Source organism: Choloepus didactylus, chromosome 5 (genome assembly GCF_015220235.1).
Source record: "Choloepus didactylus isolate mChoDid1 chromosome 5, mChoDid1.pri, whole genome shotgun sequence".
Taxonomy (NCBI): domain Eukaryota; kingdom Metazoa; phylum Chordata; class Mammalia; order Pilosa; family Megalonychidae; genus Choloepus; species Choloepus didactylus.
The window spans coordinates 88,850,402-88,871,933 of NC_051311.1; the positions used below are offsets into that span (position 1 = coordinate 88,850,402).

Sequence of the window (21,532 nt, forward strand, 5' to 3'; positions counted from 1 at the left end):
TTCCTAAAGGAGCCGAGAGGTCACTGTGGTGGGCACTCTTACGCACAATATAGACAACCTTTTTTAGGTTCTAATGAATTGGAGTAGCTGGTGGTGGATACCTGAAACTATCAAACTACAACCCAGAACCCATGAATCTTGAAGACAATTGTATTAAAATGTAGCTTATGAGGGGAGACAATGGGATTGGGAAAACCATAAGGGCCACTCTCCCCTTGGTCTAGTTTATGGATGGACGAGTAAAAAAATAGGGGAAGGAAACAAACAAACAAAGGCACCCAGTGTTCTTTTTTACTTTAATTACTCTTTTTCGCTTTAATTATTATTCTTGTTATTTTTGTGTGTGTGGTAATGAAGGTGTCAGGGATTGATTTTGGTGATGAATGTACAACTATGTAATGGTACTGTGAACAATCAAATGTACAGTTTGTTTTGTATGACTGCGTGGTATGTGAATACAACTCAATAAAATGAATATTTAAAAAAAAAAAAAAGAGGTCCAAGAACATGTTTGAAATACATTTTGCTAAGTTGACAGGAAATTAAAAACTTTCTCATTAGACTTTTTAAAATACAATTTTACTGAGATATATTCATGTACCATATAATCCATTCAGAGTATATAGTCAATGTTTCACATTGTCATCATATAGTTGTATATTCAGTATATTCATCACCACGATCAATTTTAGAATTTTTCATCACTCCCCCCGAAATAAAAATTTAAAAAAACAAAACTTAAAAAAAAAAATCCAAACATCCCATCCCCCTTGTCCCTGCCTATTATTTATATATATATTTTTGTTTTATTACTCATCTGCCCATACGCTGGATAAAGGGACTGTCAGTCACAAGGTTTTCACAATCACATGGTCACACAATAAAAGCTATATACTTATACAGTCATCATCGAAAATAAAGGCTACTGCATTGCTGTTCAGTGGTTTCAGGTATTTCCTTCTAGCTATTCTAATACACTGGAAACTAAAAAGGAGTATCTATATAATGTGTAACAATAACCTCCAGAATAACTTCTCGACTCTATTTGAAATCTCTTAGCCACTGAAACTCTGTTTTGTTCCATTTTATTTCCCCCTTTTGATTAAGAAGGCATTCAGGCTCATCCCTGAGAGTCATGTCCCACGAGGGGTGAGGGTAGTGAGTTAATTTGCAGAGTTGGCTGAGAGAGAGGGGCCACATCTAAGCAACAAAAGAGGTTCTCTGGGAGCCTTTACTGCTTAAGAGAATAGCAGGGATTCCCCAGATGGGGAAGTTCAATAGTTCCACATTTTCCGCCAGTCCCTCAAAGGGACTTTGCAAATACTTTTATTTTCTGCCGAAAATATTCTGGGATGTTTTGGGGTATTACGTTAGCCTGTACAGAATAACAAGAACTCCCTAGTCTAGGTTCCATGTAATTACAGTGTTTATACTGACCAGACTTGTTAAATTAGATAGTGTGCTGCAGAAAATATAAATTTTGTACCAAATAAACCTCTTTTCCTTTGGTCTCCCACAGAAGTTGGAGTTTTAAAATATAGTCAATATCATCCTTTACCCTGTATTGTAATTTACCTTAGTCCTAATCAAGTCCATTTCATTCATATCTCTATTTGTAGTCTGATCTCTATTTCAGCTTCTGTAACAGTTGCTGTATGGAGTAATGCTGATTTACAGAGCTGCAGAACTCTTAACTTTTGAGTCTCAGGTGTCCACACTCAAATTTCCAGGAACTACCAGGTTATCCACAAAGAGTACAGCATCTCAGAATTTAGAAATAACAGTTAAAACTCAAGAAAAATTTGACTGTTGTAAGATCCTACAATCCAGGAACCTTTACAATAAGCCTTATTGAACAGTCTGTGCTCCTTAATCATTGATTGCCCAATCTCTGCCCCCATTCTATCCCCGGATCAGTTCTCAGCATTTGCTCTCATTAGACTCTTGATGGGTCATCAACTAAAAATAGACTAATAAGAGCTACATTAAAAATGTAAGTTAACTAAAATAAAGGTTTTTAATAGTCTGCAGATGTGGTATTAAGAACTCTGAATTAACTGTGAACCTTAAAGGAGAATGTGTAATATTAGTTTTTACACAGTTGTTGTAGGATTTGTACTGGCAAATATTTGAATTTGAGTGACTATTATAAAAGTACATGAGTTAGAATAGTTCTTAACCACATCATCTAGTCTAATTTTTTACCTTAAAATGCCAAAAGATCTCAAACAGAAATTTCATTTTGAAAATTGTCATCTACAGATAACCTTTTTTCATTTCTTTTTCTTAGTTTTCTGACTTAGGATGTAGTCAGTAAGTGCTCTAATTTGTGTCTTACTGAATTTCCCTAAAGCAGACGTTTACAAAAATAGAGAATTAGTTGCCATTCCACCTAGTTTCAAGGATGTTTTCCTTTATCCTCTCTGAAAGTGGGAAAACCACTAGCCTTTACAAAATATTTCAGCCTGTTTTAATAACCATTATTATTTTTGGTCTGTTTCACTAAGGAACCATCAAGTAAAAAATTTTATGTTGAACATTTTAGAGAAGTAGTTTGTTAGCAAATTTAAAATAAATATTTTTGAAGATGTAATTGTGGTGAAATACATATTACATGAAACTTGCCTTTTTAACTGTTTTTAAATGTACAATTCAGTAGCACTAATTACGTTAACAGAAACTGTATCCATTAAACGCTAACATCCCCTTTTTCTCTTCTCTTTTTCCTCGCTATCTCTTAGTAAGCTCTAATCTACTTTCTGTCTATGAGTTTGTTCCCATTTGGTTGGTTGGTTTTTTCAACTTTTTGTGTTGAAATTTTAATTTCAAACTAAAAGAAAGTCACAAACATAATGCAAAATGTACCCTAATTTACAACTTTAACATTTACATTTTAACCACATTTGTTATATCATTCTATCTGTCTTTCTGTTTCCTAAACATTTTGAGAGTAGGTTAACATACATCATGACCCTTTACCACTAATACTTCCGTGTTATTCCTAAGAACAAAAATTCACCTATGTAACCACTTACACCTATGTAACCACGTTAAGTACAGTTATCAAGTTCAAGAAATTTAACATTGAGGGACTATCAAATTGTTTTCCACAGCAGCTGTACCATTTTAATGTTCTCAAACAGTGCACTATGGAGATCTTATTCTCTACATCCTCAACCAACACTTATTTTCCATTTTTTACTAAACAGCCATGCTAAATTTTATGAAGTGGCACTTGTGGTTTTGATTTTGTTTCCTTGATGGTTAAATGATTGAGCATCTTTTCATGTGCTTATTGGCCATTTGTATATCATCTTTGGGAAAGTCTTGTTCAAGTTCTTGCCCATATTTTAATTGAGTAGTTTGTCTTTTTGTTTTTGATTGTAGCGGTTCTCTATATATCTGGATTTTAGTCCCTTATTAGATATATGGTTTTTCAATACTTTCTTCTACTTTCTCATATCTGTAGTTTGTCTTTTACTTTCTTGATACTGTCCTTTGGATACAAAAATTGATGAAGTCAATTTAACCTGTTTTTTTTTTTTTTTTCTTTTGTGCTCGGGCTTTTTTGGGTAAATGTCTTAGAATCCATGCCCTAATACAATCTTAAAGATGTTTCCCTAAGTTCCTACTATACATTTTATATTTTATCTCTCATATTTAGGTTGTTGATCCGTTTTGAAGCGTAATGTTTTTTGTATATAGTCCAAGATAAGGGTCAACTTTCATTCTTTTGCAATGGAGGTGCAGTTTTCCTGCACCATTTGTTGACAATTATTCTTCCCCATTGAGTGGACTTGGCATTCTTGTCAAATATCTATTGGCATGATGGTCAGAGCTTACTCCTGAACTCTTAATTCCATTCCATTGATCTATATTTCTGTCCTTGTGCTAGTAGTACACTGTTTTGATTACTGTACCTTCATAATAAGTTTTGAAATCAGAATTTTCAAAGTGTGAATCCTCCCAACTTTGTTCTATTTCAAGATGGTTTTGGCCCTTGCCCTTCCAGATGAATTTGATGATTGGCTTTTCCATTTCTGCAAAAAAGGCTGTTGGAAGATTGACTAGAAATACAGTGAATCTATAAATTACTTTGGGTATTAACAACATCTTAAGGATATCGTCTTCCAATCCATGAACATGGCTTATCTTTGCGTTTATTTTGTTCTTTAATTTCTTTCAGAAAGGTTTTGCAGCTTTTGTGTGTGCAAGTCCTTTTCATCCTTGGTTAAATTTATTCCTAGATGCTATTTGATTCTTTTAGAGGCTATTGTAAATAGAATTGTTATCTTGATTTCCTTTTTGGATTGTTCATTGCTGGCGATTTGATTGCTTCTTGCATTGGATTTAGCTGTTCGCAAGCTGCTTCTGCTTGCATGGCAAGTTCTGGGATGGCAAGCTAGAGATGAGGGTCCTGATTCAGTCCTTCAGGCCCAGACTGGCTCAGACGTACATGCACCCCACTCTGTGCATAGGGGTTCTTCTGTTCCTTCTGGAACTGGACCAGGGTCCTGCACTGAGAGTACAGGCCATTTCCATACCAAGTTGGGGAAGGACCAGCAAAGGTGTCATGTACTTTTCTTACTGTTTTTAAGTTGCATTTTCTTGATTCTGTGTTATCTCAGTTACTGCATCCCTTTAATTGTTTACTGGAGCTGTGAGGAAGATAGTACTGCTAGTTTTGGCTAATGGATCATGCTGCCACATTGGTCCATGCTGCTATTTGTTTTTGTCTTATACCTTTTGTATCCCTCAGTTTTTCCATTACTTCTTTCCTTTGTGTTTAGCTGATCATTTATAATTAACCTTTTAGAATTCCTTCTCACTTCCTTTTGTGTATGTTTTTCAGACATTTTCTTTTTGGTAACCATTAGGCTTAAATTTAACATCCTATATCTTGTTTGATATATCACCTTAACTACGGTGGCATATACAAACTATGTTCCTATAGCCTTCCATCCCCCATCTTTATGTTGTTCTTGTCACAATTTACAACTTGCCACATCTGTCCAAGACCATAGACTTATCAATTTTTTAATTAGCTTTATTTATCAAAAAAAAAAATTTCCTAACAAAACAAAGCAAAGGAATATGAAATATCCTGAAATAACTTCATTGCTTCCAATATGCTCCTACCATACCACAAAAAAATTAATGAACCATAGTCATTCCTGAATATTTCATACCCATGTAGTTACCTTTATTAGAGATCTTTTTTCCTTTGGGCCATTTCAGTCTTCTATGTGGTATCTTTGTCTTTTAACCTAAAAACTACCATTATCGTTTCTTAAAAGGCTGGTTTAGTGGTGACAAACTCCCTCAGCTTTTATTTATCTGGGAGTGTCTTAATTTCTCTCTTACTTTTAAGGACGCTTTTGCCAGATATAGAATTCTTTGCTGGCAATTTTTTCTTTCAGTCATCTCACTGTCTTCTTGCATCATGGTTTCTGATGAGAAATCTGTACTTAATCTTATTGTGGCTCTTTTGTACGGGACACCTTGCTTCCCTCTGCGGCTCTCAGGAGTCTCTGATTTTGTCTTTTGACAGTTTTATTATAATATGATATGGGTCTTTTTTAGAGTTTATCCTGTTTGGAGTTTGTTGAGCTTCTTGGATGTGTGTATTCATGTCTTTTGTTAAATTTGGGTAGTTTTCAGACATTATTTCTTCAACTATTTTTTCTGTCCCCTTCTCACTTTTTTCTCTTTCTGGGACTCCCATAATGCATATATTGGTGTGGTTGCTAGTGTTAGCCCACAGGACTCCTAGGCTGTGTTCACTGTTGTCATTATTTTTCTTTGTAGTCCTCAGACTGAATAATTTCAATAGTCTTATCTCCAAGTTCATTGATTCTTTCTGCCATCTTCAACCTGCTGTTGAAACCCTCGAGGGAATCTTTTATTTTAGTTATTGTAGTCTTCAGCTCCAATCGTTATCTTTGGTTCCTTCTTTCTTTTTTTTTTTTTTTAATTTTTATTTTGAAATAATTTCAAACATGTAGGACAGTTGCAAATACAATACAAACCCCATACAGAGAACTCCAACACCCACCCACTCCCAGATATCTGTATCTACCAATTTTACATTTTGCTACCTTTTTGCAGTACCTTTCTTTCTCCTTCCTTCCTCCCTTCCTCTCTCCCTCCCTCCCCCCTCTTTCTTTCAACTATATCTGTTATCTTTCTGTCAGTTATCTATCTACCCTTTTATCATCTTCTGAACATTTGAGAGCAGGTTGCATATATCATACTCCTTGAACTCATAACACTTCCATGTACATTTCTTATGAACAAGGATATTCACTTATGTAATTAACTTAACTGCAGTTAATTCAGGAAAATTAATATGGATATAAAGCTTAAATTCTATGTTCCAGTTTTTCCTTATGCCCCCTTTGAGCTTTTCTCCTCCATTCTTAGAATCCACTCCAGTATCATATATTGCATTGATTGTCATTAACTCTTAACCTTTTTTTAAATTAACTATATAAAAAAAATTTTTTTTAAAGATATACAATAAAAAAACATTTCAAACAAACCATAACAAGGGAGTAAGAAAAAGACAACTAACTTAAAATAACTACTGAACTTCCAACATGTTTCTACTCTACCCCAAGAAAATAACCTAATATAGCAACATTTCTGTGAACTTGTTCCTACCATACCCATCAGAAATTAACAAACCATAGTCATTCCTGGGCATTCCCAGAATGTTAAATTTACCCACGATAGCTTATTTGTTCTTATTGGGTTATCATTCCCCCTTCATTAATTGTTCTCTATTGCTAGTTCCCCTACATTCTACATTATAAACCATTTATTTTAGGAGTGTGTTGTTTAACCTCCAGGTGTTTGTGAGTTTTCTAAGTCTCTGATGGTTATTGACTTATAATTGTATTCCATTGTGGTCAGAGAACGTGCTTTGAATAATTTCAATTTTTTAAATTTATTGAGGCTTGTTTTATGTCCCAGCATATGGTCTATTCTGGAGAAAGTTCCATGATCACTAGAAAAGAATGTGTATCCTGGTGATTTGGGATGTGATGTTCTATATATGTCTGTTAAATCCAGTTCATTTATCAGATTGTTTAGGTTTTCAATTTCCTTATTGGTCTTCTGTCTGGTTGATCTATCTACAGGAGAGAGTGATGTGTTGAAGTCTCCCACAATTATTGTGGAAACATCAGTTGCTTCTTTTAGTTTTGCCAGTGTTTGTGTAATGTATTTTGTGGCACCTTGATTGGGTGCATAGACATTTATGATTGTTATTTCTTCTTGTTGAATTGCCCCTTTTATTAGTATGGTTCCTTATTACTTCTATCACTTTATTGAAATTCTCTTTTTGTTCATCTGTCATTTTCCTGATTTCCTTTAGTTCTTTATCCATATTTTCATTTAGCTCTTTGAGTATATTTAAGACAATTCTTTAATGTCTTTGTTATGTACAAAGTCTGGTCTTCTTCACTTGTTTCTAATACTTTCTCTTACACCTTTGCATGAGCCATCATTTCCTGTTTCTTTATATACCTCGTAATTTTTTGCTGCCCCATGGACATTTTAATATTTTAATGTATTATCTCTGGAATTTACTCACTGAGGCATCTGTTCCTTAAGCTTGTACCCAGCTAGTGTTATAAGTGAGATTCCTTTGAGTACCAGGAGCCAACAAAAAAGAAAAGAAAACACCTTTTCCAGTCTTTGCAGATTAACCTGTATAAGTGTTCTCCTTTAAAGTTTAGCCAGCCTAACAGTGGATATAAAGAACTTGCCAAGGCTAAAGTGTAGGGTTCTTCCAGTCTTTTCTGAGCATGCATCTTGTTGTGGACATGAACATGTGACCTCAGAAATTTCCCCGTTTAACAGAATCCAAATGTTCCCTTTTCTCTCAGGAAATAATCCTTCCTCCCAGTTCTGGGTGCTGTGTTTTATATCTTACTGCCAATAATCCTTTGCTCCAAATAACTGATTTGATGCTTGTTATTGTATATTAGTGGCCCTTTGGGCCACTTCTAACATGCTGGGCAAGTTTTGGGACAGTGAGCCTGCAAGAGTATCCTTTTTTGGTCCTCAGCCTGCTGCCAGACAGATTGTTACACACATACATACACCCTGGCATGTACGTAAGTGTTATTCTACTCCCTTTGGAACTGGGACCAGGGATCCACATTGGGAGTGCGGACATCTCCTCACTTAGCTGGGGTTGGGGTGGTGTTTCGGTGTGCTAAAGCTGCTGGAATGCAATATGCCAGAAATGGATTGGCTTTTACATTGAGGATTTATTAGTTTATAAATTTACAGTTCTAAGGCCATGCAAATGTCCAAATTAAGGCATCAACAGGATGATACCTTCTCTGAAGGAAGGCCACTGGCATCTGGGGCTTTGCTGTCAGATAGCAAGGCACATGGCTGGCATCTGCTGGTCCTTCTCTCCCAGGTTTCTTTGCTTTCAGCTTCCATGTGTCCTTGCTTGCTTCTCCGGGCTTTTCTCTTTTAGCTCTCTCTGAGTGTTTCTCTCTGAGCATTTCTCTCTGAGCCCTCTCTTTTTCTGTCCTTTATCCTTTCATAAAGGACTCCAGTAAAGGATTGAGACCCACCTTGAATTGGGTGGGTAACAGCTCAGGTGAAACAGTCTAATCAGAAGTTCCCATCCACAATAAGTCTTCCTCCACAGGAATGGATTAAAAGAACATGACCTTTTCTGAGATACATAACAGCTTCAAACCAGCACAGCTGGTAAAAGGGCTAGCAAAGGTGTTACTCCGTTTTCCTACCATTTTTAAGTTGCCTTTTTCTTATTTTGGCACTTGCCCAGTTTCTGCAACCTTTGAACTCTTTTACTGAGTTCTCAGAAAGATGGTTTTGCCTATTTTTGCTTGTTTAAAATTTCTATGGGGACTAAACCCTGGATGCCTAACTCCACCATCTTGATGATGTCACTTGTCTTTCCTTTGCTTTTCAACAGCAATTTGATCCTGGCTCCATGGTAAGTTAGCCTGGTGGCAGTGAGATCTGTCAGGTTAAACACTTTCATTACAAAAGGAAAACAGCCTTACTGCATGAGAAAGGTATAAGAAGGGGGGACCAGTACTTGTCCATTTAACTTATAACTTCAGCTTCTTTAGTTCTTTCCAGTCCTCTCTGGGCCTCCAGTTTCTGATCCATAAAGAGAGATATTCTTCAGTTTTGTCCAGCTTTTATACCTGAAGTGAGTTTGCCTTACCACTAAAACATTTTTATTAAAAGAAATTATTAAACATAAAATCTAATATGAAATGGTTAGCATTTGTACAAAGAATGTTACCTAGATCCTTATTTTTAGTTGCTTATAATCTGAAACAGAACTTCTATTCTTCTAATATATAATATTTTAAATAATATCTGTCCCAGTTAAGTATTTTTATCTAAGGCAAGAGATTTAGGGTCAGCCACTGTCCCATGTTGTGGTTTCTGACAGAGCCTTTTTTTTTTTAAAACTCTGAGAAGACTTCTTCATAATCACTTTGCATCCTCTGTGAGATTTTTTGGTGGGAATAGAGTAGCTTCATCCTACTCTTATCAATTCCCAACCCCAAGTTTACCACCTTGTATTTGAATTCTGTTACCAAACCCAACAAACTTTTTATTTACAAACTTGAAAATGTTCTTTAGGCAGTCTCTGATTTCAAACATTTTAAATAATAGTACTAAATAGTATCTGTTTCTTCTTCAAACATGTATTCCCTCTCCCTATGTACATTCAAAGTTATTACTAAATATTCTTTGATGATTATTCATTGAGTAGTATACTGAATTTTAACACCCACTAAAAAAATTGAATTGCTCTATTAATTTCATTGTTGGTGCTAGAATAAAGTTACAGTCCCTAAGCAGATTTCAAAACATGTCAAGAGACCCTAGGGATTCTGCAAAGGTGTCTCACTTCACCAGGGGGGCTGAGGAGTGGGCATATTGGGCTAAACTTACCCCTTTCTCCCACTCCAAAACAAAACAAGACCTTTCTGTTGTTGAAAAGAAATGATGATTTTAAAAACTGCTCTATTAATCAAATTGCCTCATTCGGAGACGGGGATATTGAACCCTGAGAGGTGAACAGACTAGCTAACAGACTAAGTTCTGTGTTGTTTCTACTATATCATACCGTTTCTCATTCTTTAAAATTCTGTATCCTGCACCTTGTAATAAACACTTATTACATGAAATTTGTTGGTTCATTTACTGTAGTCATAGTTTTCAGCTAAAAATTCTGTCTTAATTTGCGCAAGCAGATTGCTGTTCTGGAAAAGTTTCCAACGAGGCCTGCTTTATTAGACCTTGAATTAACCCAGACTAACTTGCCCCCCCTTTTTTTTTCTTGCTTGCGTATACCTATAGCAATCTTTTTGGAAGGGGAATGATTTTTTTTTTAAAGAATATAATTTAAACTCATTTTGTTGGACTATGGAAAGGAAATGGTGATGTAAAGGATCACTGTGTCTGATAGTTATCTCTCTCCTTCCTTGGCATTTTTTGAGAGGTAAGGTCAATCTTGAACCCTTACAACTCAACTGGAGTTCTTCATGTTTTGTTTCATTTCTTTCTCCTAGATAATATCTGAGTTGAATTAAAATGTGAGAGTTGATTGCTTTAAATTTAACAAATGAATATTGTTTGAGTACCACACTGGAATATTCCGGGATGGGGAAGCCAGGAGGTTGGGAGTGAGAAGAAAGTATAATAAGTGAAGACAGTTTGCTGAGGGCCAGACTTCATGCCATAGCCTGCTAGTGACCAGTTCTTGATCAGCTCTGCTACCTTGGGCAGGAAGGAGCTGGGCCAGGCCAAGAATCTGCAGTTCTCCTTTGTCCATCCCACTCCAAGTTTTCAGTAAATAGAGTAAGATATGTCTTAATTAAAGATCTCTAACTGGGGGTGAGGGACAATTCATTCTTAACTTCCCACAGTAAAAGTAAGAAGTAGTGTTGAGTTTGTGGCAGAAAAATAGCTAATTCTATGTAAGGAATCATGAAGTGAAAAATACAAAAGCTTTTACTAAAGGCAAGAAAGATTTGAGGAAATGATACAGTGTTCTTTAATGGCAAGTAGCCCAATGGAGACTGCAGAATATAGGTGAAAATATAGCTGGAGATAAACCTTTAGATGGTAGATGGGAAAGGATTAGGGAATGACTCAAATTCGATATGAATTTGTTTTCCCCCATGCCATTAAAGATCTTTAAGGTGTGAAGTAACCTAAGTAAAGCTCTTATTGAACAAAGATAGCCAGTGGCAGTTTGACGTGTAAGTTGAAGAGGCTAAAGATTAGAGGTAGGATAATCATGGGGCATTGGCAATGGGATCAAAAGAGTAATTTCAGAAACTGAATGATCAAAGATTGGAAGTGATTGGTTGTAGGGTTTGTCAGGAGTTGCATCAGTTTTCTATTGTTATATAACAAACTTCCCCAAAACTTAGTTGCTTAAAACTTAGTGGTTCTGTGCTGGGTTCGCTTGGACTTTGCAGCTGCATTCAGCTGAGGGCTCAGCTGGAGCTGGATAGTCTAAAATGGCCTCACTCCATGTCTGGGGTCTTGACTCAGATAGCTGGGACTTCTGGGCCTCTTTCCATAACTTTGGCTTCTTCATAGCCTGGTAGTCTCTGGGTTCTAAGAGGATGAGAGTAGAAGCAGCAGTGCTTCTTAAAGATGCTTGGAAATCACGCATTGTCACTTCTGTAATATTCTGTTGGTCAAAAGCAAGTTATACAACCCTTTTTAGGTTCTAATGAATTGAGGTAGCTGGCAGTAGAGACCTAAAACTATCAAACTACAACCCAGAACCCATGAATCTTGAATACGATTGTATAGAAATGTAGCTTATGAGGGGTGACAGTGTGATAGGGAAAGCCATATGGACCACACTCCCCCTTGTCTAGTTTATAGATGGATGAGTAGAAAAATGGGGGAAGGAGAAAAACAAACACACAAACAAAGGCATGCAGTGTTCTTTTTTACTTTAATTGCCCTTTTTCACTTTAATTATTATTCTTGTTATTTTTGCATGTGTGGTAATGAAGGTGTCAGGGATTGATTTCAGGGATAAATGCACAACTGTGTAATGGTACTATGAATAATTGAATGTACGTTTTGTTTTGTATGACTGCATGGTATGTGAATATATCTCAATAAAATGAATTAAAAAAAAAAAAAAAGCAAGTCATAAGGACACCCCAGATTCAAAGATGAGAAAATAGACTCCTGCTCTCTCTCTTTTTTTAAAATAGTTTTATTCACACACCATACCATCTATCCAAAGTATACAGTCAGTGACTCTTGGTATCATCACAGAGTTGTGCATTCATCACCACAGTCAATTTGAGAACATTATGATTGCTCCAAAAAGATCACATACCCCTGATACCCCTCTATTACTGACCCTTAGCATTGGTGTAGTACCTTTGTTACAATTGATGAAAGAATATTATAATATTACTGTTAACTGTAGTCCATAGTTTGCATTAGCTGTATTTATTCCCATATACCACCCTATTATCAACATCTTGTAGTAATGACGTATATTTGTTCTAGTTCATGTAAGAACATTCTTGTATTTGTACAGTTAACCACAGTCATTGTCCACAACAGGGTTTGCTGTGGTATATAGTCCCATGTTTTATCTTCCAGCTTTCCTTCCAGTGACATCCACGACCCTGAACTTCCACTTCCAACCACAGTCACACCCATAACTCAGCACTGTTAATTATACTTACAGTAATGTGCTACCATCACCTCTTTCCAATTCCAAACGTTTACAGTCAACCTTATTAAAATGCTGTACAAATTAAACATCAGCTCCTCATTCTTTACCCTCCTTCTACCTCTTGGTAAGTAACCTCTACTCTAGATTTTAACTCAAGAGTTTACTTATTATAATTAGTTCATGTTAGTGAGACTATACAATATTTGTCCTTTTGTGTCTGGCTTATTTTACTCAACATAATGTCCTCAAGGTTGATCTGTGTTGTCACATGCATCAGGCCTTCATTTCTTCATACAACTGAATAATATTCCATCATATGTATATACTTCGTTTTGTTTAGCCATTCATATGTTGATGGACACTTCATTTGTTTTCATCTTCTGGCAATTGTAAATAATGCCACTGTGAACATCAGTATGCAAATGTCTGCTTTCAGTTTTTCTGAGTATGTACCTAGTAGCAGGAACATATGGTAATTCTGTACTTAGCTTCCTTAGGAACCACCAAACTGCAAAGAATTTGGGGCCATATTTAATCAACCACAGGAGTCTAATGCTTCAGGTTTTTTTTAGGTGACCAAATTGGGAATTCTAAGGTTAAATAATCTTTTTATTCTTTTTACGTGTTTTACTTATTGATCACTTAGTTGGCATTCAGTAAAAGCTTGTTTTATAAAATTGAATTAAGAAATTAAATATCTCTTTGGTCAGCTCAGACATTGTTGCTGTCTAGCAACTCTTTCTAAAACAGATTTGAATCCATTTTTAATAACAGGTGATCTGATTGACAAAATAAAAATAGAAAATTATGATTCTAGAATGTAGAAGAAAGTGAAGTCTCAAGGCATAATAACTTATTATGATTGCTGTGGTTAAGCATCACATTTGCTTTGGACTTTCCCGGCAGGAAAGGAAAAGGGAAACCAAGAGATAGTTTTTATTAGAAAATAGGAACCTAGCAATTCTTCATTTTCTCATTTGGGAACTTACGTAATAGGCACTAAGTAACAAAATGGACAGTGACCTTGCAGTTTCATAGTAAATGCAGAAATGTTTATGTGGCTTTTCATAATGATCTTGGATAAAAGCTGAGGGCATAAATCAAAATATACTCAATGAATAGAATTTTCTAGTGCAAAGCTTAAGGTGTCTGAAGAATAGAACCTACCAATAGTCATATTAGATCCAGGGAAAATAGAAACTTACTAGAGGAGTAAATGAATAATTTGTTTAGGGCCTTACAACTCCAGTTCTAGTTCACATACCACTGTTGGTCTATGAACTCATTGTTAGAGGTCTGCATTTGAGTTAGGTACAGAAGTTGGGGTCAGCATTTAGAAATTTTTATAGCAATTTGGCATTGCCTCAACATTCAAGTGTGAATTCATTTTATAAAACCACTGGTCTGTGAAAGACTGAAAATAAATTTTTAAAATTGGTCCTTCATCACAGGTAGTCTTTGAAAATATTATTTGCTTCTTTGGAGCTTTGGATAGAAACCAGGTAACAGACAAATTGAAGTTCTCTTTTGGTAACCACCCAGTGTGCTTATCTTCTGTGTTGCTTGATTTGAGAGAGTTGAGTTACAAAATGTCTGGAATGCACATAGTAGGCATCCTACTCTAGAGGCAAAATGTCTTAATTTTTTCTAGTAGTATGAAAATCCAGGATATACCTACAGAGAAAGCTAAGATTTTCCTCAGAAAGAACTCAATATTGTATGTATTAATATTTGTGGTTAATTTTGTTCCTACAGACTATTCTTGTTCAGTCCTGGTATCCAATCACAGTGGCCACAAATTCTAGAGAGCAGAAGAAAATATTGGCCAAATATTTGTTAGAAACTTCTGGTAACTTAGATGGTCTGGAATACAAGTTACATGATTTTGGCTACAGAGGAGTCTCTTCCCAAGAGGTAAGAGACCGTGAAATATGAACCTCATTTAATAAAATATGGACTGTGGGTTAGATTACCACTATAAACTTTTTGGGAAGCTATTGGGATTGGTCTTGGTTCTAAGTAAATGATATTTCTGAAATTCCAGAGGCTCAGTGAACATGTATTTAGTAAGCAACTAGACTGTGTGCCAGCCTCCGTTGAAGGTACATAGGATATAGCCTTCAACAAGATAAAGCTCTTGTCCTTTATATATTAGGTAGGTAGGTAGGTAGGTAGGTAGGTAGGTAGGTAGGTAGATAGATAAACTACATAACAGATTTATCAGATGCCAGGTAATGCTACAGAGAAGCATAAAAGGCAAGGTAAGGGAATAGAGGATGATGGGAAGTGGGATGGGACACTGTTAAATAGGTGTCTTTGAGAAGATAATATTTGAATCCTTAAATATTTAGGAAGAAACTGAATCTTTACCATAAAGAACTATTATCTCTAGGAATAACTAAAGAAAATAATTTCTCTGGGAGCTATGCTATATACTCCAGCATGGATTTTTCTTTTCCTTTTCTTGGATTTTGGTTTATGGTTTATTTTCCAGACTGCTGGCATAGGAGCATCTGCTCATTTGGTTAACTTCAAAGGAACAGACACAGTAGCAGGAATTGCTTTAATTAAAAAATACTATGGAACAAAAGATCCTGTCCCAGGCTATTCTGTTCCAGCGGCAGAACACAGGTAAAATTCTGTTTGTTTTCATCCTCCAATTATTTAAGTATTGGTTTTCTAAAATGATGATTTTTTTTTCATTCTTACATTCATAACTCAGTGATATTTTGCTTAATTACAGAACAAAGTACTACAATAAAACTTCATAAACTTAAGCAGTACAAATTTAGAATTAATACTCTATATGAAAATTAGTTACCAGTGAGGTGAAAAATGTTAAACCATCCTAATAGAAACGTCTTATGGGCTTTTTTCAACTGCTATATCACCATATGCAGAAAAATTTATTCCTCATTTAATTAAGTTTAGAAACACTCACTGTAGAAACTGGCCACTTTTTTCCTTCCCCAACTTCTGTATGACTTCGCCTGTCTCTGCCCTGGAAATTGTCATCTGACCAAGTATCCCCCATTGTAGATGAACTAGTAGCCCTTACTAAGCCTTTTTGATGAAAGAGTGTTCAAATTCTTCTAATGCTTCCTTATCTGTTCTTGCTAAACCATCTCAGGTTAAACTAAAAGGAAATTATAATTCAAGCTGCATCTGCTCTGGTCTAAAGTTAACTTTATTGAAAGTCAGTGCGATTAAATGTATGTCATTAATGCCTTTTATCCTTATTTCTGGTCCTTATAACAAGTTATTTACTGTAATCAATTTGGAGCTGTTTATTAAGTTCTGTTCATACTTGAAAAATATGCAGGGTGCTAAAGCTGAAGTTTCCTCTTATTATTTGATGCTATTATTAATTGCCTGGCTTTCTTGTGTAAGTAATCTTGATCCTACCTTAGGATAAAAATAGTACACCCCTAACATTCTGCTCTGTTGCTGAAGTACTTTTAAGGAGGCACAACTAAAGTACTGTAGTGGTGCAAAGAAAGGAAAGGGTCCCCTTCCACTATTAGGATCATCTTGTATAGAAATAGTATGTGAAATCTTTAGTTCTTAACATAATATTAAAATTTAGTGGCAGACATTGGGGGATAATTCATTCTCTGAGTAAACACTTTATTGCATACTTAACATTGTCAGGCATTGAGCCAAAAGAGCAAGAATGAAAGAGGAGAATGTAAATGTGTTTGGGGAATAAGATCTGAAAAATATGATTTTTTTAGGAAACATAGGTAAACTGGGAAGATAGTGAGGGCCTTCAAATTCATTTTGATACTCAGTGTTGACCATGTGCACGTCATGCTAGGTTAATCTTAATTAGTCAATTTGAAATGGTAGTGGGCATTGAAGTTTCTGAGCAAAAAAGTGATGTTATGAGAGAAATATTTTAGGAATATTACTCTAATAGTGGGATATCCTGCGGATTGGGAAAAAGGAGAAATCAGAAGTTAGACTTTATAGGAAGATATTGCAACAGTCTTGAGAGAGGTGTTGGGGTTCAGAACCAAGTGAGTGAATGGAAAGTGAATAAACATAAGCAGTGGCTTCGGAGATAAAATTGCTAGAACTTGGTGATTTGAATTGGAGCACAGTAGACAGAAGATTCAGCTAACTTTTTTTTAAAAGCAATTTTATTGAGATATACTCACATACCATACAGTCATCCAGAAGTACAGTCAATTGTTCACAGTATCATCACATAATTGTGCATTAATCACCACAGTCAATTTTTTGGACGTTTCCATTACTTCAAAAAATAAGAATAAAAATAAAAATAAAAGAAAGGAAGAACACCCAAAACATTTCATATTCCTTTTTTCCCTCCTGTTCCAGTTTGCTGATGCTGCTGGAATGCAAAATACTAGAAATGGATTGGCTTTTATAAAGGGGGTTTATTTGGTTACTAAGTTACGGTCTTGAGGCCATGAAGTGTCCAAGGTAAGGCATCAACAAAAGGGTACCTTCACTGGAGAAAGGCCATTGGCATCCGGAAGACCTCTGTTAGCTGGGAAGCAGGTGACTGGCATCTGCCTGCTTGATCCCAGGTTGCGATTCCAAAATGGCGTTCTCCAAAATGTTGCTCTTGAGGCATTTTGTCCTCTCTTAACTACAGCTCCTCTTCAAAATGTCACTCTCAGTTGCTCTGAGGTCCTTCTGTCTGTGAACTCCTTTATATGACTCCAGTGATCCAATTAACACCCACCCTGAATGGGTGGGGTTTTATTATCCAATCAGATGTTTCATTCATAGTTGATTGAGTTACATCTCCATGGAAACATTCAAAGAATTCCAATCTAATCAACACTAATATGTCTGCCCCCACAAGATTTTATCAAAGAACATGGCGGTTTCTGGGGGACATAATATAGCGAAACCGACACACCCCCTATTATTCATTAACTCTGTTACCCTTTTTTTCTACTCATTTGTCCATACACAGGATAAAGGGAGTGTGGGCCACAAGGTTTTCACAATCATGTCACACTGTATAAGCTATGTAGTTACACAGTCATCTTCAAGAATCAAGGATACTGGATTACAGTTCAATAGCTTCAGGTATTTCCTTCTACCTATTCTAGTACACTAAAAAGGGGTATCTATATAATACATAAGAATAACCTCCAGAATGACCGCTCTACTCCACTTGAGATATCTCAGCCACTGAAACTTTATTTTTTCATTTCTCTCCCCTCTTTTGGTCAGGAAGGTTTTCTCGATCCTGCGCTGCCAGGTCCAGGCTCATCCCTGGGAGTCATGTCCCACGTTGCCAGGGAGATTTACACTCCTGGGAGTCATGTCCCATGTAGAGAGGAGGACAGTAAGTTTACCAGCCAATTGGGTTTAGAGAGAGACAGGCCACATCTGAGGAACAAAAGAGGTTCTCTGGGGGTGACTCTTAGGCACCATTATAAGTAGGCTTAGCCTCTCCTTTGCAGTAACAAGTTTCATAAGGGAAAGCCCCAAGATCAAGGACATCTCAGAATTTAGAGACACCTGTTAACAATTCATGAATAGATGTGACTGCTGTAAAAGCTTATAATCTAGGAATATTTGCCATAACCTTCCCCTAATAACCTGTCCTCTCAGATTCAATTCTCAGAGTATGCACATTATAGTTTGTACATATTAGTGAGGCGTTATAATGTTTGTCTTTTCGATTCTGGCTTATTTCACTCGACATACTGCCTTCTAAGTCCATTCACATAGGTGTATACCTCACAACTTCATTCCTTCTTGCCACCACTTGGTATTCCCTTGTATGTATACACCACAATTCACCATTCTATTTATCAGTTGATGTACCCTTAGGCTACCTCCATCCATTGCAAATCGTGAATATGGCTGCCATAAACACCAGTGTGCAATGTCCACTCATGTTCCTGCCCTCAGTTCTTCTAAGTATATACCCAGTAACAGGATTGCAGGACCATATGGCAACCCCATAGTTAGCTTCCTTCGGAACCACCACACTGCCCTCCAGCTGGGCTGTACCATTCTACTTCCCGACCAACAGGGAATAGGTACATCCCTCGCTCCATGTTTTCTCCAGGACTTCCATCGTTCTGTTTATTTTTTAACAGTTTTATTAACACACCAAACAATCCACCCTAAGTAAACAATCAAGGATTCCAAGTATAATCACATAATTATGTGTTCACCACTGCAATCTGTATAAAGACATTTCCATCTCTTCCCCAAAGAAAGAGGAAAAGGAGGGAAAAAAATGAAAAATAAGATACAAAAGATAGAAGAAAAATAAAAATAAAATAGAATGAAAAGATCAGACAACACCACCACCACCAAGAATCCCATATCACTCCCTTATCTTCCCCTCTTATAGACATTTAGCTTTGGTATGTTGCCTTTGTTAACAATTAATGGAAGCATCTTACAATGTTACCATTAACTATAGACTCTAGTTTGCACTGATTGTATTTTTCCCCCGTACCATCCAATTTTCAACACCTCGCAACATTGACATTCATTTGTTCTCCCTCATTTAAGAATTTTTATATTTGTACACTTAATCACCATCGTTGACCACTCTAGATTTCACTACGTTATACAGTCCCAGTCTTTATCTTCTGTCTTTCCATCTGGTTTCATACCTGCCGTTAGCCTTCCTCTTTCAACCATACTCACACTCATCTTTGTTCAGAGTACTTAGAATATTGTGTTACCATCATACACTATTATGCTATCCATTTCATTTTTGGATTTATACAGTCAATCATGTTGAACTGTCTGTACTCCTTCAGCGTCAGATTCCTTATCTCCAACCTCTTTCTATCTCCTGATAAACTGTGCTCTCAGCTCTCAAATTTTGCTTATCAATGTTATTCCGTATTAGTGAGACCATACAGTATCTGTCCTTTTGCTTCTGGCTAATTTCACTCAATGCAAAGTCTACTGTCCACCATTTTGTCTTCTGGATTTTATAGGTCATAGCTTATTTTTATTTTTTCCTCCCTCTCTCTTTTTTTACCCTTACTGATAATCTTCATTTCTACACTCTTCTGCAAACCTCTCTCCTGTCTTTTCCTATCTGCTTGTAGTGTTCCCTTTAGTATTTCTTGTAGAGCAGGTATCTTGTTCACAAACTGTATCTGTCTGAAAATATTTTAAACTCTTTCTCATTTTTGAAGGACAGTTTTGCCAGATATATAATTCTTGGTTGACAGTTTTTGTCTTTCATATATGATAATTATATGATACCATAAATATATCATACCATTGCCTTCTTGTCTCCATGGTTTCTATTGAGAAATCCATGCATAATGTTATTGAACTTTCTTTGTGTGTGATGGATCACTTTTTTCTTGCTGCTTGTAGAATTCTCTCTTTGTCTTTACATTTGATAGTCTGATTATTAAGTGTCTTGGAGTTGGTCTACTCTGATCTATTCTGTTTGGGGTACGGTGCACTTCTTGGACCTGTAATTTTATGTCTTACATAAGAATTTGGGAAATTTTCAGTGATTATTTCCTCCATTATTCTTTCTGCCACTTTTCTCTTGTCTTTTCCTTCTGGGACACCCATGGCACGTATATTCATGTGCTTCATGTTGTCTTTCAGTTCCCTGAGACCCTGCTTATATTTTTCATTCTTTTCCCTATCTGTTCTTTTGTGTGTAGGAATTCAGCTGTCCTGTCCTCCAGTTCTTGAATCCTTTCTTCTGCCTCTTCAAATTTCTTGTTGTATGTCTCCATTGTGTTTTTCACCTCTTCTATTGTGCCTTTCATTCCCATAAGTTCTGCCAATTGTTTTTTTCAAACTTTTGATTTCTTCCTTATGTTTGCCTAATGTCTTCCTAATATCCTGTATCTCTTTTGTCATATCTTCCCTCAACTCATTGATTTGATTTTTTAATTGATTTAGGTGATTTGTTTCATTAATAATTAGTTGTTTGAATTCCTGTATCTCAGTTGAAGTGTAAGTTTGTTCTTTTGACCCTAGTATGATTTGTAATTTTTTATTGTCTAGGCAACTGGTTTCCTTGATTACCTCAATCAGATTTTCCCAGACCAGAGAGGCCCAGGTCTCAGGATGAAGCTTTATTCAGTATCAGGTTTCCCTGAGGATGAGAACCAGCAGATTGTCAGACTTTCCTTTGGGGCCTCTAGACTCTGCTTTTCCTGTCCTGTCCAGCAGGTGGTGCTTGTCAGCCTGCAGCTCCCCACCGGCAGAGGTGCGGTGTATTTAATTCTCATGGGCCAGGGACCAAGAGTGTCAGAAGCCAAGCTTAGGCTGTTTCTGTTTTGTTTTGTTTTGTTTTGTTTTCCGTCAGGCCCTGGGGTCTGAGTTCTCTGGGGGAGGGCCGCCACTTGAGCTTGGCCCTGCCCCCTTCTTTCCTTAGGGAAGATAAGCCCTTTAGGGAATTGTCTCTTAGACTTGAGTTTTTCCTTTGACTCTTTCTCTTAACTCCACCCTTGCCTGGGTCAAGGCTGACAATTGAAGCTATCTGAGGCTTTCTCTAACTGTCTACTTAGACTGAGAGAGACAAAAAGGAAAATAGCAAGAAGTCCCCTTTTCAGAACCAGTCCCCAGCCCTCCATTTCACCAGGCAAGAACCAGATTTGGTACCCAGTTCTGTGTGCTCCTTTTCTTGGGACACAGCCCTTTTCCAGTATTTCCAGTAGTCTCCAGAAGCCTCTGTTTTTATTTATTTATGGGTTTTTTTTTTTTTTTTCCATCAGCCCTGCCTCCTCTTTGGCAGGATAAACCTCCGGGTTCCTTTCCTGCTTGCTCCAGGTTTATCTGTGCTCATAGCATATATTCAGTAGT

General features: G+C 36.5%; 1 protein-coding gene across 3 annotated transcripts in view; it reads left to right on the forward strand.

The window, feature by feature from the left end:
• NAMPT (nicotinamide phosphoribosyltransferase) overlaps nt 1-21,532 on the forward strand; it is a 73,210-nt gene that overhangs the window by 24,311 nt on the left and 27,367 nt on the right. For all 3 annotated transcript variants that reach the window (XM_037836406.1, XM_037836405.1, XM_037836408.1), the window contains 2 exons: nt 14,492-14,650; nt 15,231-15,367. In XM_037836406.1, coding sequence (XP_037692334.1) covers nt 14,492-14,650; nt 15,231-15,367 — 296 coding nt within the window. The remainder of the gene's footprint in view (nt 1-14,491; nt 14,651-15,230; nt 15,368-21,532) is intronic.